Source organism: Talpa occidentalis, unplaced genomic scaffold (genome assembly GCF_014898055.3).
Source record: "Talpa occidentalis isolate TD23 unplaced genomic scaffold, MPIMG_talOcc4v2.1 talOcc4.17, whole genome shotgun sequence".
NCBI lineage: Eukaryota > Metazoa > Chordata > Mammalia > Eulipotyphla > Talpidae > Talpa > Talpa occidentalis.
In genome coordinates this window covers 51,338,018-51,355,137 of record NW_023601754.1, presented here as the reverse complement: position 1 = coordinate 51,355,137, position 17,120 = coordinate 51,338,018, and the positions used below count along the sequence as shown (strand labels likewise).

Here is a 17,120-nt window from a genome sequence, read left to right as displayed (position 1 = left end):
AGGCCGGGGCCGGCAGGGAGGGGGAAGCCACCCCTGTGGGCCCTGTGCCTCAGACAGGCCTGCGGGCTGGGGGTGGGTGGCACAGGGCCTGGGCCTCACTCGGGGCACGGCAGGCTCTGGGAGCACAGCCAGGTGGACGGATGCACTGGGTGCCTGAGCTGCCCGCTCAGAGATGGCTGAGGGAGCTCACCCGTCCCCGACGCTCCATACGGTCGCTAGGCCAGGAGAGCCATTGCCTCAGCCCGAGGGGTCACCAGCGCAATGCTGGGCCAGCCGGACATCGCCCCGAGGGCTAGCTGGTGGCCTAGGCTGACCAGGCCCCCCTGGGAGGGCGGCTGTTAAGTTTTATTGGGCTCACGGCACTGGGGCACCACCCCAGGTGTGGGCACCCACACCTGCCTCCCTGGCCCAGGCTCCCTGGGCTGTGGCCGCCACCAGGCCCTCGTACACCCAGCCACGGCAGCACCAGGGAGCCCTCACCCTGCATGGGCTCCTGCTGACCTGGCGCCTCGCCCTGAGCCTCCCGAGGGGGCTGCCGAAGGCCATGGCGGGTGGGTGGGGCTCTCCTTCCAAAGACGGGCTGGGTGCTCAGCTGTGGGGCACAGACCCATCGTGTGACTGCGCCAGATATATGGGGGGGTCCCCATGCAGATGCCTTTCCCAGGGCCTGGAACCCCAGTGTCTGCAGGAACTTCTTGGGGGGCTCTCCTGTCACTGAGGCCCTGGGACGGGCTGGATGCAGGGGGCAGCTGAGGCCTTTGCTGTGTGTGGGGCCCGGCCTCAGGGCCCTGCCCACTTCGTGGTGCTCAGATGTGCCCAGGGCGCATCTGCAGCTCACGGCCCCCTCCTGTGTCCTCTCCCAGGAGACCAAAGGGCCCTCTGGTGCATGAGTGGCTCTGCCCTGTCGCCTCTGCTCAAATGTCATCCAAGGGCTCCCCCTGCCCCTCCCCCTGCCCCTCCCCAGGACCTCCACCCATGCCTGTCCCCAAAGGCCATGCATGGGGGCCAGACTCCCAGCTTTGCGGCCCCTGCACATCGTGGGGCCCAGGCAGGCACTTGGCCCCTGTGCATGCACAGGACCTGCTGTCTGCAGCTGCCACTCACTGCGCCAAATGCGGTTTGAGGCTTCGGGAGGAGCCCGGGACGCTCTTTCCACCAGGAAGGTCTGACTCAAAATTGAGATTTAACTTAAATTTAGGAGCTAAGAGTAGGGCTCTTGGGAACGCGCACGGGACGTCTGGACACGAGGGCTGACGCTTGGACACAGCATGAAACATGGGCCATGAGAGAACAAGTTGGTGTGCTGGGCTCAGGCCTGCTGCGCTGGGGCCTATGCTGGGAGGACCCACTGCCCACAGATGGGGGTCATGGCCAGGATGCGCACAGCACGCCCCCGCAGCAGGGCGAGGAATGCCCCTCCGGGAAGATGGCCCAAAGTTGCCCGCAGTAAATGCAGACGGAGCCTGGAGAGAGCCACACCGCGTCCACCGGGCTGATCGCCTGGCCGGCCGCCCATTTGCTTTAATGGAGAGAAGCAAGTGCTGGGAAGCCCAGAAGCTGGGCCTGTTCCTGGCTGGCGTGGGCCTCTGCAGGAACTACCCCGAAGGGCCGGAAGCAGGAGTCCTGGCCTCCTCCACGAGGCCCATGCAGCACTGCTAACGGCAGCCAAGGGGCCAGCTTGGGCATCAGCCTGGGGGTCAGACTGCATCAGTCACCCTGGGGGCCCAGCCTGCATCCGCCAGTCCTGGGGGTCAGGCGTGTCCACCAGCGGGTGGAGGGGAACGCACAGGTGCACCCCAGGAAGCTCGGAATGGGAGGGAGCTCGTATGTGGCAAGAGGGCATTGGCCCGAGAACAAAGTACTGAGGGCAGAGACCAGCGGTGGCAGCATGGCCTCACCCTCCCACCCTGAACAAGAGGACAGGCCACCACAGCCACAGCCCAGGATGACCGGCGTGGGGGAGGGGCAGCGGAGAGAGGTGTGGTTGGGCCCATCAGGTGAACCAGGCATCTGAGCTGACGCCTTACGCGGGCCCCAGCGCAAGCCCGGCCACAGTGGGGCGCTGTCTGCTGCGCTGAAGCCCCTCCCGAGGCCCAGGGCGAAGCCTCCGCAATCTTGGCGACTTTGGAACACACAAGCCTTGCCCGCCGCCCAGCTGCTGCGGTAACACCCTCGGCCATCTAGTTTATGGCAGGAAGCTTGCACCTTGTGTCTGTTTCTCCCACCCCCACCCTCTGCCTTCGGCAACTGCCGGTATGCTCCATTCCCCAGAGTTTTTGAAAAGAGGCCTCACCCTCCAGGAGTGCGCCCCGCGGGGTAGGTCACCAGGTTGGGGTCAGGGTTGGGCGCCAGGGTCAGTGTCGGGGTTGGGCTCCGAGGTCGGGTCAGGGTCGGGGTCAGGTGCCATGCATGCCACGCGCTCCCTTGGGGTTTGACTCTTCCATGCACAGACTCATTCTGAGGTCACAGCCCCTCCAGCTTTCTGGGCCCTTGGGGTTTCCGTGCCCTGTGCCTGTGGTCAGACTCCCTGGCCACCCACGTCTGTCCGGGACCGTTGGGCAGCAGCACCTGGAAGTGTGCCTAGGGGTGCTCCGTGTGCCCCGCTCTGGACAGCAGCGCCTGGGAGTGCCTGGCTGACCCGGTATGCCCAGTGACCACTGAGACCCAGGCAGCCCAGGGGAGCCAACCCTCTGGGACGTGGCGGGAAGGGATTCTTTTTTTTTTTTAAAAGATTTATTTATCTATGCATACAAGAACTGGGGTACCAGGGGTGGGAAGGCGGTGAGAGGATTCACCAGAGACAGAGTGGGAAACAGAACAGACAGACAGACCGAAATACACTGCTGACAAAAAATCTGAGTAGAAAAATAATCCAGTAGCTATTATAATCCACCTCTAAGACAAGTATCCGTGTGGCCACACTGATGTGAATGATTTTTTTTTTTTAAAGATTTATTTATACAAGCACTGGGTACAGTCAGAAGCGCGGGAGGGTGAGAGGATTCACCAGAGCCAGAGCGGGGAGCAGAACAGGCAGAAAGATGAAGTACACTGCTGAGGGGAGCAGCGCGCGGCAGGAGGGGTCTGCGTACCATGTGGGACCCTTTTCTGGCGGCCGGGGATCGAACCGGCGCTACAGAGGCTGCGGGCAGCTTCGCAACCCTGTGCTCAACTGCTGTGCCACTGGGGAGGCCCTCATGTGAATGATTTTACAAGTAATAATTAGTGGGTAAATAAGTAATGGTGAAAATAATAAATAATAATAAATGGGAGGAAAATTTGCCTTGCAAAATAGTTCTAAATAGTGTTTTTTTAAAGATTTATTTATTTATACATACAAGAACTGGGGTACAGGCCAGAGGTGCAGGGGTGAGAGGACTCACCAGCGACAGAGTGGGGAGCAGAGCAGGCGATGCACTGAAACACACTGCTGAGGGGAGCAGCTGGGAGACAGAGGGTCTTCTGCGCCATGTGGGTCACTCCCTGGCCGGGGACTGAACTCGTGCCTCAGGGGCTGCTGACAGCTTCATAGGGCTAAGACTGACCCCTGTGCCCTCAGGGAGGTGAATTCTAAACAGTTTTCATGAGGACGCTGCGCCCTCGAGGAGGCCATAAACCCCCAGTGTGGCTGCATGGGGGTCTTCCTGGCCCGGGGCCCCGGGTGGGCAGCAGGGGCCACCCACACCGCAGGGCCGTCCCTACCCCAAGCACCTCGTCGAGTCACTGTCACAGAATAATGCCTGAACAAATATCTGGGCGCATGTCCCGGGTGAAACGAACCCCCACACCAGCAAACCTGAGGGCGGGCGGACTCTGCATGGGAGGGGACACAAGCCCGAGGCCAGCGCGGGGTGGAAAGGGACAGTTCCCGCCTCCTGGCCGCTGCCCTTGGGCCTCATTTCAGTGAATCCTGCTAACCCTAACATGGCCCTCGTTGAGGTGCGTTTTTGGAGAAAAGAAAGGAACCAATTTCCCTGGATGTGGCCGCCTGCGGGGGTGAGGAGGGGCACGGCCTCCTGTGACGGCCCTGGCGCAGAGGCCGAGCTCCTGGCCGCTCCTGGGCGGTGCCCACTGTGCTGCTGTCCGGCAGCCCTGGGAGGAACTGCTGTTTAGGGGAGCAGGGTGGGCGTCTGGGCTGCCGCTGGCTGCTGCAGCAGCTCCTATGGTCCCCAGTATGGACACCAGGTGGCGCCACCTGCCCACAGTGTCCATCTCAGGTGGCCTGTGGGCGGCTGCCGGGGCTCCCACCGTGGGTAGGCACCGGCAGGAGGAAACGGGAGCTGACTGCGTGTGTTGGAGGAGGAAGGCTGAGGGAGGACCCAGCACCAGGCCTCTCTGTCCACCTGAGCCCTGGCCACGGCTGCCCATGCCGTCCCAGACTGCCCAGAACAGGCTTGGCGCCCGAGCCCTGGGCCCTGCGCCTCTCCAAGCCTCAGTTTCTCTGGCGGTCACAGAGGGCACTCCCCCTACCTAGCCCCTTGGGACCTTTCCTTCCTGGTTCAGTGTGACCCCCCACTTGACCACCATCCCTTTCCCTGGGCCCTCCTGGCCTCCTAGAAGGAGACCCAGTAGAGGACAGTCCAGCACACGGGCTGTGCCCTGTGTGGGGCCGGCTGGCCTGGGGGTGGTGGGGCAGCCTCAGAGTCGGGTGGGGGCAGCAGGGATGTGTGTGGACCTCAGCCTGATCACGTGGTTCTGGGGATGAAGACCCAGCGGGGCTGAGGCTGGAGCTTGATGCCGCAGGAGCCCCATGGCCTAGAAGGGGGCAGGGGTGGCACTGGGGTCTCAGGCCGGGGGCCTGCATTCTGCAGGCCTCACGTCCAGGGCTGGGCTGGCCAGGGCTCATTTGGAAGCCTGGAAATGAGGCCTTGGGGTGCAGTAGGCTACCGACTGCCACCCCTCCCCCCCCAAGGGTGGAGGCCCTCTCTGCGCCAGCCCTGGGGGGTGAGTCTTATCCGTGACTCAGGACTGATCTCTGCTGCAGGCCTTATCCCCAGCTGGGACCCAAAGCTATAATTAAAGGTTCAGGCGGAAGGGATTACCACAGAGAGCCCCCCACGGCCTGAGGCAGCGCAGGGGAGATAACATTCAGGGCAGCCTCCTCTGGGCCCAAGACTTGGCTCCCCTCTGGGAAACCGAGTCACAGGAGCTGGTCTGGTCTGGCCCTGGTGTGGGGCAGGGAGCCCAGAGGTGCACCTCACACTGAGGGCCTGTGTGGTTCCCCACGCAGGACAGTGAAGTTCTGTGGGGCAGACCCTGAGGGCCTGACGGGCGCGTGGTGAGGACTGGCCTGGCCAGCCCAGGATGGTGCTGGTGTGGCCAGGGCCTAGGAGTGGCCTGGAGCGGGGCTGGGCCTGGCTCTCGGTCGGGTGGTCTCAGGGTCGTCCTGATGCAGTATTCTACCACATCTGACTTGCCTCAGTGTCCCTGGGGTCTGAGCCGGTCTTGGGCTCGGTGCTCGCTACCTGGACCCTGAGGTCTGCTGATCAAGGCCGCCCACAGGCCTCCACAGGAGCTGCGCCTGGGCCGCCCCGAGGGCCTGGCCCGAGGACCCCCAAATCAGCAGGGAGGCCAGCCCTGGCAGGTGGGGCCTGGGCATGGGAGCTGGCCAGGGGCGGCCTGGGCTGGGAAGGAGGTGAGGAGGCTGAACAGAGGCAGTGGGAGGCTGGCCTGTGTGTGGTGGGGGCACGTAGGGGGCTGGGGGCCGAGTGGGGTGCTGATGGCGGGGCTGGGGTAGCACACATGCCCCTGGTGGAAGGGAAAGCTGGTGCAATGTGGCATGAGCCAACGGGAGGGGCAATGACCCGGGGGGAGGTGACCAGAGCACCAGGTGCCCGGCCAGAGAGGGGTCAGGAGCCTGCACAACGTGGCAGAGGGTCCCAGCTCAGCTTCCGACAGCCAGGGAGAGATGCAGGGCCTGGGCCAATGGGGTGGCGGAGAGGAGAGGCTCAGGCTGGTCCTGCCTGCACTGCCCGCAGCCCAGACAGGCTGGCAGCCCCGGGGTGGGGGGGGGGTTTCTGCGTGCTGCCCCCAGCAGACACTCGGATGCTGCAGCCGTCTCATCCCTGCGTCCTCAGCTGGACCCTGGTCGCTTCCCTACCAGCTCTCTCTGGCTCTTCTGTGTGGACGCCTAGGCCCCATGCACAGCCCTGCTGGCGCCCCCAGGTTGCAGAAGGGCGCAGTGTGAGGCTCTCCTGCCCTGCATACACCCCTCCTGCCAAATAGTCACAGGACAGCTGCGCTCCCCCTTGAGCTATAAAAGGCCAAGCGAGCAGCAGACGTGCAGAGGACACACCACGGCGGGACTCGGGGCGGAGCTCAACCTGACCACCATGCTGAGACTGGTCCCTGCTGTCCGGCGGCTGCAAGCCCCCCTGAGGGCTGGGGGGGTCCCCAGGGCACACATCTCAGACAAGCCAGCCAGGACGCCTACTTCTGCTGCAGTGAGTGACCTGACCGGGAGGGTGCACGGTCCCCGGGGGCCTCAGGTGTGGGTTGGACGCAGAGGGCCAGGCTGCTGAAGGGTAAGGGACGTCCTCTCTGGCCAGGACACAGGTCAGAGCCTTTGCCACTGTGCCCAGTGGCCTGAGGCTCCAGCACCCCTGGTGCCAGCCAAGCCCCAGAGGGGCCCTTGCAGCCAGCTTCCCGGGGCCTCCTGGCAGCTGCCAGGCCTGGGGTCTGCTCGGAGGCCCCAGGGGTTTCCGAGCAGACAAGGGCCCTCAGGCTCCGCCCCTCCATGGGGAAGAGAGCTGCTGTGGGAGAACAGGTCAGCTTCAGATTAAAACACAGACCGGGCTCTAGGTCACTGCCCAAGGTCACACAGCCGGAGAGGCGACAGGGGAAGAGCAGGAGCTTCTGTGCCAGGCCAGAGCTGTCCTTGGCCCTTGGGATCAGCAGCCTGAGGAGAGGCTGGCTCCTGACTGGGCTTCAGGTCTGAGGGCGCAAGGCCAGCCCCGGGGGGGGGCGCGAGGAGAGGCAAAGCTCAGTTGGTGCCTGGACCAGCTGCAGCCCACTGCCCGCAGAGCACTAGCTGCACTGGGCCCCCGTCAGGGGCCTGCTCGAGTCGGGGGTGGGGGTTCAGGCCTCCCCCGTCCACCATGACTGTAGGCAGCCCCTGCAGGCCTTCACCAGCTCCACACCACCCAACTGGGTTCCAAGGGCCTGGGACAGTCCTGGCCCAAGGACTCACAGGTCTCTATCCCCCGCCCCCCCCCCCAACCAGGAGCAGGCCGTGGGGCTCTCCGTCATCTTCCTCAGCTTCCTGATCCCCGCAGGCTGGGTCCTGGGCAACCTGCAGAGCTACAAGCATGGCGGCTCGGCGTGAGGCTCCCGCCCTGCTCCAGGACAGGACGCGGCCCTGCTAACCTATTAAACCCTTCCCTCCACCCGCTTGCCTACGGAGTCTTCTGTGTGCGCTGCCCGCCCCCCCCACCCCACCAGAGGGTTAGGGTGGCTGTGGCAGGGGAGACCCTCCAAGGTCCTGGGAGAGAAGCCAAAGGAAAGAGACAAAGCCAAGGCGTTTATTAGACATGCAGGCGGCTGGGAACGTCACACAGGTGGGTGCAAGGGTGAGCAGCCTGGGGAGGCAGCGCTCAGGCATCTACACACCCTGCCTGCAGGGGCCCCTCCCTCCTGCAGGCCTCTCCCTGTGGCCGGGCCCCATCAATGACAGCCCCCCAAATGCAAATCTTGGTGGTCAGGATCATCCGCTGCGAGGCTGGGCAGGTGGCCTAGGTGAGGATATCGTGGGCCTGGTGCTCCACCAGCATCTCCATGCTCCTCACGTCGGCGCACCAGAGCTCCAGGCGGCCCTTCATCCCCTTGATCTGCGAGCGGAGAGGGACACAGGTTAGGTGCTTGGGGCCAAGGCGGCTCCCCGGTCCCAACTCAGGTCAAGGCAGTGCTACTGAGGACACCAGAGCTGGGGGCGGGGGGAGGCGGGATTACCCGGCAGCTCTTATCGCAAGGGGGTTTGGAGAGACACGCGAGACGACAGGCAAGGATGGAGGAAACCACAGGATTAGATTCCCAACAAACACGGACAAGAGGGATTTGAGCTCGAATCACAGGACCAGGAACGTGTCTGCACAGGCACCAATTTCAGGATTAAAAGGCACCAGCAGCACAAGCGGCGCCGTTGTCTCCGTAAGCTCTAAAATGCAGGGCCGGGCCCAGGCTCACGTTAAACGAGACTCTGAAACCCTCAGCCCCACAGCAGGAACTCAAGACCCATGCTGTCTCCCGAAGTGGCTTCTACCCAAACAAGACTCAGACACACCCGAGGACACCTACGCCGGGTGGGGGAGACGGGAGGAGGGGGGCCCAGGGAAACCCTCCTAGGCAGCCACCTCACGGCCCATCACCTGCTGCAGGTCCAGCACACGGGGCTGCACCCAGGCCATGTGCACGCGCTTGTCCACCTCGTCGATGCTGCCCCGCACCAGCCCCACGGACAGCGCCTTCATCACCAGCAGCTCCACCTGTGTGTGCAGAGAACGGGCTAGACGGGAGCACGGCATGAGGCGCCACGGTGGCAGCCCTGAGGCTCAAGGGCACCTGGGGGTCCCTCTGTGGGCGCTGAGCCCCAGCCCACTGGGCAGCACCCTGAGTCTGAGAACTGTACCTCGTTCACAGTGATTTTTGCACTTCTGGCAATTTCTTCAAAAGTGAGCTGCCTGTGGTTGGCAGGCCGCGTGAAAGTCATCTGAAAAAAAAAAAAAATAATAATAATTCTTCCAAACAAAAGCTGTCAGACCACGGACAAGGGCGTCTCTGTCAGTGTTTGCTGGAAGAGGCAGTTGTCCTCAGTGCCCCGCCTCCGAGCTCAGTCACGCTTCTCAGTGAGGACAAGGGCGAGGAGGGAGTGGTCTGACTGCAGGGCAGTTTCGGGGGGGCAGGCTCACCTCCATGAGGCACAAGAGCTGGATCTTCCTCAGCAGTTGGGCTTCGTTGGCTGCCAGGTCAGGCTGGGAGGCAGAGGGACACTGTCACCTGACCCGGACTTGGAGTCCCTACCAAACAGAACCCGGAGCCCTGCGCCTGCCCGCCCGCCCGCCCGCCCGCCGACCTGCTGCCCCCAGGCGCTCTTGAGTGTCTGGAACCTCTCCACGTTGCCGCTGTTGAAGGCGTACAGGGTGTCGATCAGCCACTGCCGGTCGGTGCCCCGCAGCGACTCCAGCACCGGGTGCATGAGCTGCAACAGCAGATGGTTGGCGGGCGAAGCGGCCCCCCGCGCCCCCCACCCCCACCCAAGTCTACTCACGAGCTCTCCGAAGTTAAACACACCCTCGCCGAGGAGCCCCGCCAGTCCCAGCGTGAATGCGCGCTCCTGCTGCTCCGACACTAGGCCGAAGACACCGGGTCACAGCCCGCCCACGAGAAGCGGGGCCCGCGGCTTCCAACGGCCCATGTGAGAAATGAAAGTGACCGCCCTCGGCGTCAGCTCTGCCAGACCCTGGGCCGTGCGGGGTGGGTGGCCCTGTGCCGCGGGCCTGTCCAGCCCCTGGAAGACAGCCCTGACCTGCTTTCTGCTCACAAGGCACTTCTCTTCCTCGCCCCGGCCCTCGGCTCTTTCCCAACACGCTTCCTGGAGCGCGGCAAGGAGCCCGCACCAGCCGTGTGGTTCCGGGCCTCACCCTCTGCGCTGTCCTGTGAGGACACGCTGGTTTCCCGTCTAGACACGTATTTCTTGTGTTTCCCCCCAAACTCATGGGTCACTTTCCTTTCCACCTCAACCCCTGAAAGGCCTTGTGACTCAGCCCCACTGGGCAGCTGCTCCAGTTTTTGGGACAAGCGTCTCAGGCGTGGGGTTCAGAGCACCCCCACCTGTAGCGTCAGGTGTCCTCCGGCCGTGCCTCTGACAGAGGCTCCGGCAAGGCAGAGGGGGTGGGGCAGGCCGGCAGGAGCTGACTGCACCTCACCTGAGCCCAATGCTGAGGGGAAAGAACGCAGATGTTCAGGCCCAGACGGCATCCCTCCCGCCGCGTCTCTATGCAGCGTGGACAGCGCCTCAGCGACACTGGGCACTGCCGTTACCTGGCAGGTCCTTGATGTCCACGCAGCCCAGAAAGCGCAGCGCGTCCTTGTAGTAGGAGGCGTGGTTCCCGATGGTCTGGTAGTATTTACTGGAGAGGTCGTAGAAACGGCTATGGACGGACGTCACCCCGGGGAGGGCGCCGAGCATCTCCTCGACCTCCTCGATGGTCTCCTGCAGAAAGGCACAGCCAGCTTTCTTTGTGACTTAAAGCACCTTAAAGGTGACATATGATAAGATGCCCTCGCCAAGGCATAGCCTGGAAACGGCTACAGCGCACCAGACGCAGAAATGAATGCGCCAGCTAGGCGAGGAGACACTGGAGGGGAGAGTGCCCGGCGGCATGGAGCAAAGAACAGGAAGACAAGGGAAGAGAGTGTGGCCCCCGTAGCGGGGGCGAGGGTCAGCCTGCCAGGAGCCTGGACCCCACCTGGGGGTGAGAAGCAGAGCCTGGAAGGGCCACGGGCCACAGTGCGGTTTGGATGCCCACCTGGTGCTGGGTGGGGTCGCTGGGAGAAATGCTCTGCAAGGTCGGGGAGGCGGAGAGTGTGTGTCTCACCCCTGCAGCCTCGCCTGCCCCTCACACAGGCACAGCACCGCAGCTAACAAACCCGAGCCCCTTCAACGGGGGCTGGACATATAGGCTGTGGAACATTCCCCCAGATTCACGGGTCACTGGCACCAGGAAGGAAGACGTAAGCCAATCATCCCGGCAACCGGCTGAAACCGCCGTCACTCCCCCACCTCCAGGGAGGCCCCGGGCAAGCAAAGGGCCATGGAACGCGGTGTGTGTATGTGTGGGGAGCCCTCCCAGGGCACCCTCACTGCAGGGCCGTGGCCATCACAGCACTCCTTATAGTTTCCTCAGCTGCGTCATAAATGCTTCCAAACAAGCATGGCAAGTGGGCCTCCCCGGTGGCTCAGGGGTAAAGCACAGCGCTATGAAGCTATCGGCAGCCTCTGCAGCATGAGTTCGATCCTGGCCAGGGAGCTACCCACATGGCGCATCAGACCTCTCATCTCCCCGCTGCTCCCCTCAGCAGTGGATTTCAGTGGATCTGCCTGTTCTGCTCCCCACTCTGTCTCTGGGGAGTCCCCTCACCCCAACACTTCTGACGCTTGCACCCCAGTTCTTGTATGCATAAATAAATCTTAAAAAAACAAAAACCAAAAACCAAAACCAAAAACACACACGGCAAGGGTGCACGTGTCGAGACTGGGGAGGCAGAGAGGACAGGCGATTTTTAGGGCAAGTGCAAGACACCTGAGTGCCCTCTTTAGTGCTCTGGTCACCAAAGCAAAACAAACACGTGGTCTCCAGTTAAACAAGGGGACCGACCACCTCAGTCCGCACCATCTCCACAGCTGACTCCAACATTACACCACAGGAACAAGGCGTGGCAGAGGCGTGGCCACGGCAGGCGGCCTCGGGTGGGGGCTCTGTGTTAAGGCGGGCAATCATTGTACCATCAACTTTCTCTCCAACTGGGCCAAGAAAATCTCTCTCTGTCTTTTTCACACACACTTGTGCAAAGTGGCAAAACGCTCTGTGCTACTTTTGCAACTTTTCTATAATTTAAACATAAGAGAAATAATTATTTTTAAAAACACTAACACGAAAAAGCGAGACCTCCAGTTTTAAACAAGCCATTGAACGCGACCACCTTGAAGCCTTACCTTGGTGACCTGCAGGTCCCCGATGTTCAGCTTGAGGGCACCGATGGCCGTCTTGCACAGGATCACCGCCTCGTCGCTGCTCTTCACCTGGGGTGGGACAAGCGGCGCTGAATGAGCACAGAGGCGGATGGAGCTTCTGGGAAGGACGTGTGCGCAGCCAGCACGGTGGACAGCAAGGCTCTGATGCAGACTTTGTATTTACCTTCTCACGAGTTTTCTCCAGAAAACTAAGAGCCACGTTAGGATCTAGGGGGAAAAAAAGAACAGTCATTAGAACCACAGTGGGGTCTCCGCACAGCGTGGCTTCCCCCACAGGCGCTTCTGGCAGGGCGATCTCTCGGGTCAGAATGTAAAGTACAACGAGAACAGAGTTTAGAACCTGACACTTCCTACCGACAGGCAATGATTCAACTGAAAAAGCATCTTAATCACTGTTCGGAATCACTCCTTTTCCAACCATAGGGAGACTCACCCGTCATCTGTCTCACAACATGAAGGGTGATCTCCACCAGGGACAGGGGGTTCACCCTGAAAGATAAACCACAGTCTGAGGGCCAGAGAGCATCAGCGTGTGCCGGGCTAAAGTGAACTCGGGGGCCTCCCTGGGGTGCAGGGGTCAGTCTCAGCGCTGTGAAGCTCTCACAGCCACTGTGGCCTGAGTGCAATCCTGGCCAGGGAGGGACCCAAAGGTGCAGCAGACCCCTCCTGTTCTCCCTGCTGCTCCCCTTGGCAGTGGATCTCAGTGGATCTGCCTGCTCTGCTCCCCACTGTCTCTGGGGGATCCTCTCACCCCCGCACCAGTTCTTGTATGCATAAGTAAATAAAAATAAATCATTAAAAACAAAAAAAACTGAAGTTGAGAAGAGCTTTACCTGTGTTCAAACTCACTGATGAAGTTCTCATAAAGCTGTAGAGCCAAAACATGGACAGTCGTCAGAGGGCACTTTCATGCTGCAAGACCTGCACCCTCAACCCCACACAGCCTATCACCCAGCAGGCACCAGCAGTGGTTGCCAGGTGATGCAAGGCCCATGCTTGGGCTTGTCAAGTCCTCACAAACAGTTACCAGCGGGTCACTGAAGAAAGCTGGGGGACTTCCTCTGGCTTTGGGACTCAGAACCCTGTTCTATGCAGATCTGCTGAAGACAATTTCCTATGTGACCGCCCCAAAGTAAAACAGACTCAGCCAGAAGTGTTCATTGGCCAGACAGAATGCAGTTCCTTCAGGTTTTAGGAGGATGCAGGCCAGTCGTATCCCATCTCCACATTCCTCCCTGGTCAGCCCACTGACTCCGATGCTTTAGACAGACACAAAGTAGAAGACAAAGGCGGGGCTCTTGGGGAGCTCCTGTCCCTCGCACAGATGACAGACTTGTAAACGCACACTCACAAGGGTGTGAAGGAAGGGCAAGGGATAAAAAGCACAAGGGCGAACCAGACAAGGGAGGCATCCCCGAGAAAGTGCTCCGGAAAGGACGACTGCTGAGACTTAAGGCAAGCAGCACAGCTGGAGAACAGACATGGCGTGGAAGAAGAGTCAGCTGGGAGCCACCCCAGATGACAGCAAACAGGTGCAAAGCTCTGGAGTGTTTCTGAAGGGCAGAGTGGGCAGCAACGGGGCTCGGTCTCTGGCCTGGGCGGGGTGAATCGGCACAGCACATGACCACGCTTCTATTTTAGAGTGACTGGTGGCAGAGGGCAGCAGGGGACAAGGGTAAAGCTACTAGGACTAAGAGTGGAGGACCTGCTGGTAAGCTGGACCCGACTCGAGAGAGGGGGCTGGTCACAGGAGGTGACTGGGCAACTGAGGTCCACTTGGGATAAGGAGAATCTGAGGTTCCTCTGCGGTGTGAAGATGGAATCACTTCCGTGACAGGACACGTGCTGTACAGTCACGTGTCACTTAACGTGGCTTTGTGGTCACCAGCGGACCCCACAGGGGAGTGGCCCCAGCGGGCCAGTCCAGGTTGTGAGCACACGCCACGACGTTTGTGCAACGACAAGCAATCACACGATGACACGCTCTTCTGAATGTACTGCAGGCACTAACAGACATGGCTACACAGACAGGACGGAGCACGCCTCAACCACGAAGAGGGAAAGGCTGCCTCTTCCTGCGTGCGGAAGGGCTCCACGGCTGAGCTCAAGGAAGCACGGACTGGGGCTGCCAGGCAAGGCCACTCAGGGCGGGCAACGGGCAGGAACCACAGCGTCAAGCTCGGCCAGTACTGGGCACAGTGACCGCGGCTGAGAGCACTCAGGGCATACTGAAAGCTGCTGAGCAAACAGATCTTAAAAGTTCTTCTCAAAAAAAAAAATGTGTGTGTGATGACAGATGTTGGTGTAACCTGTGATGATCATCTCACACACATATCCATCTCCAGTCACCATGCCGTACACCTTAAATAAAGCGATGTTATGTGTCAATAATTTCACAATAAAATTGGAAAAAAAAAATCTCTGTGGGAGCCAGTTAAGATACTTAAAGCTGGGCCTCCCTGGTGGCACAAGGGGTTAAGATGCAACCTATGAAGCTGTCCGCAGCCACTGCAGCACAAGTTCGATCCCTGGCCAGGGAGCTAGCCATATGGCGCAGCAGACCACTCCTGTCTCCCCACTGCTGCCCTCAGCAGTATGCTTCAGTGGATCTGCCTGTTCTGTTCCCCACTCTTTCTCTGGTGGATCCTCTCACCCCTCACACCTCTGGCCTGTACCCCAGCTCTTGTATGCATAAATATATCAATCTTTAAAAAAAAAAAAAATGATATTTAAAGCTCACACCTGTCCAAGAGCCTTTAAATAAAGTGGTTTTTTCAAATACAGAGGACTATTTCAAAGGATTCTTCTTTAAGTGGTGAGGTCTCAACTCTTCTGATATCTACTGTAACGTATGCAATTACAGAAAAGAAAAAGCCCACAAGCCCAACCCTCAAAGGCACTCCAGTGACTGGAGATTCATGAACACTCTCTGCATGGGTCCTCTGTGGGCCGAGTTCCAACAACTTTTAAAGGTTTACCTTGGCCACAGAAATAGTAACCTTGAAGTGGACAACCCAAATACTTTGTTACTTACAAGGTTAGGAACTACTTTGCTATATGTAGACAGTGATTTTTAACACAAAACAAAGGAGAGAAACGAATTATTATACATTAGCTACCACCATGATCAAAAACCTTAGGGAACATATGTTAAAACATCTCTAATTTACCATTTCTCCACAGAATCCAAAACACAGAATGTCCAACAAAATCTACAGGTTTACAGATTATGATAAGTTCCTTCCATTAGTAAAATGTCAAAGTGAGGGGAAAACCACAAGAGACTCCTGGGAGGCCACATGGAGAGGCAAGGAAGCGGCCAAGCTCGCTGTGTGCACACAGGCCAGTGCAGGTGTCAAGCCCAATCCAGTCAGGGCCCAAGAGCAAGGTGTCAGAGCATAGGCTGCCAGGGAGGCTTAAGAGGACCCATCAGAGCTTCTTAGAGGGTCTGGGGAAGGCTGGGGCAGGGTGTGGTTTCTATTTTTCTGTCGCCAAAATTCTGGAAGTGCTTACTGCAGAGGTACCCTATGGGGCACCCACCCCAAGTGCGGCACAGGACCAAAGATTTGGGCGGGCGAGCAGGATCAGTGGGGGTGAGGGGAGAGGAGTGTTGGCAGTTACCTAGAAGCTGTGTCAGGTGATCCACCTCTATAATTCTCTACCCCTCCCCCCTCAGGTTCTAAATTTTCAATTTCTGAGCAATTTCCCCCAAAACCACAACACTTAAAAAAAAGAAAACAGTCTATGAACGCTAAGACACAGGGACAAGCTACAACACGGCTGGAGTTTTAGAAACCAGAATGCCTGTAGTGGAATCTTTTTCTGTCACTCACTAGCTGCAACCTATGGCAAGTAGACCTCTCAGCATCTGCTTCTATATCAAAACACAGGGCATCAGCAGCATTGCCTCCCTGGCACAGAGAATGAATATGCAAAATGCTTAGATTAGTGCCTGACACAAAGTGATTGTAGCTTGCTAAAGAGAAACACCTGATATTTAAGTCCTTTTACACAACCTGATCTAACGTGACAAATGACTTACCTTGATGAGACCATCTCCCTGGGCAAAGCACGGATCCTGCACAAAATCAAGCACCTGCAGTGTCAGCTGATGCCACAGCCTGAAAGACACAAGTCCCTTGAGACCCACAAACACAGGTCCAGTCACAGCGTCGACCGTGGGCTCATCACACCAACGCTGGCAGACCCTGCTGGCCACTGAGGCCCGGCCCACCGCCCAGGCCTCCTGGTTCCGCCAGGGGCTTCTGGGGCCTGAGCCAACCAAATTTCTCTAAGACTCTCTTGCTTCACGTGGGGACGCTCTTCCAGACTATCCCAAGTCTAGCGTCAGGTTGAAGGAAACGGGAACTTTGGGGTCACACGTCTAACGGAGCCCCGGCTCTCTATCGGTGAGACTCGCAGGCAGGGGCGAGAGCTGAGCCCCAGCTTCCCCCTCTGCGAAGAGGGTGGTGGGAGACGTCAGGACTACCAAGACGAGGGCAAACCCCACGTGAAATGAAAAATCAAAAATTTTAAGAACGCAAAAAAGAAGCTTAAAAAACACAAGGTGATATCCAACAGAAGCAAGCCTTTGCCAAGCACAAGAATTTCCTTTCCGAGACCGCCGCCAGCAAGAGTCGCAGAACAGCCTGGCAAGGCTCGGGCCCCCCCGCCGCCCCGCAGCGGCGTCTCCGAGCAACCCCGCGCGCCCACCCGGCCGGGCCAAGGCGAAGCGCCGCGGCGAGCAGGGACCCCGGAAGTGTCCCCGGCGGACGCAGCCCGTCGCCGGGTGGACACCGGCCAGACCGCCGGCGACGGGCCGCGCACGGACGGCAGCGCCGGTTGTCGAGGACGGTGGGCAGCCCGGGCCGGTGAGGCCCCGACCCCGGCAGTCCCAAGGCAGGGCCGGCCTCCGCCCCGGCCCCCCCCCCCGACCCCCCGGCCCTCCGCCGTCCCCGGCCCGGCCCCCTGGAGCCCCGGGCCTCCGGCGCCCCCCGCCCCGCCCCGGCCTCCCCGCCGGCCCGCGCGCTCACTTCTTCGTGTAGAGCTCCTCCAGACGGTGCCACACGGCCGCCTGGCCGGGCCAGGAGCTCTGGCTCTGCTGCAGGAAGCCCGGCACGTCCTTCATGGCGGCGGCAGGACCCGGGACGCGGCGCGCGAGCAGTCGGCGGGATCGGCGGCCGCCGGAAGTGCGCACTCACTTCCGGCCCGGCGTCGCGCGGGGCAGGCTGGGAGCGCCGCCGCGGCCGGCGCCGCCGGTTGTCAGGGTGACGGCGTGCGGCGCGGCGCGTCCCTCGGGGCCCGGCCCGGCCGCCGAGGGGCGGGCGTCGCCGGTGGGGGGGTGATGGCGGTGCCTCCCGCGTGGGGCCTC

The 17,120-nt window shown here is 60.4% G+C and overlaps 1 protein-coding gene across 1 annotated transcript; it reads right to left on the bottom strand.

Annotated features, from left to right (window-relative positions):
- Positions 1-7,487: 7,487 nt before the first annotated feature.
- On the bottom strand, positions 7,488-16,923 carry PSMD13 (proteasome 26S subunit, non-ATPase 13). The gene is made up of 13 exons (XM_037517312.2): positions 16,783-16,923; positions 15,792-15,870; positions 12,583-12,617; positions 12,183-12,238; positions 11,913-11,956; positions 11,711-11,797; positions 10,036-10,207; positions 9,263-9,342; positions 9,068-9,193; positions 8,904-8,966; positions 8,624-8,704; positions 8,364-8,480; positions 7,488-7,826 (listed from the first exon to the last, which is right to left on the bottom strand). The coding sequence occupies exons 1-13, from the start codon at positions 16,875-16,877 to the stop codon at positions 7,731-7,733; spliced, it is 1,131 nt and encodes a 376-aa protein (XP_037373209.1). The 5' UTR covers positions 16,878-16,923; the 3' UTR covers positions 7,488-7,730.
- Between the last annotated feature and the right edge of the window lie 197 nt (positions 16,924-17,120).

Excerpts from the sequence above, each read along its gene's own strand:
- PSMD13 (XM_037517312.2), bottom strand. The coding sequence starts at position 16,877 with ATGAAGGACGTGCCGGGCTTCCTGCAGCAGAGCCAGAGCTCCTGGCCC. Across the intron at positions 9,194-9,262 it reads TGTTTAACTTCGGAGAGCTC|CTCATGCACCCGGTGCTGGA; the intron begins GTGAGTAGACTT and ends CTGCTGTTGCAG. Across the intron at positions 8,481-8,623 it reads CAAAAATCACTGTGAACGAG|GTGGAGCTGCTGGTGATGAA; the intron begins GTACAGTTCTCA and ends CTGCACACACAG.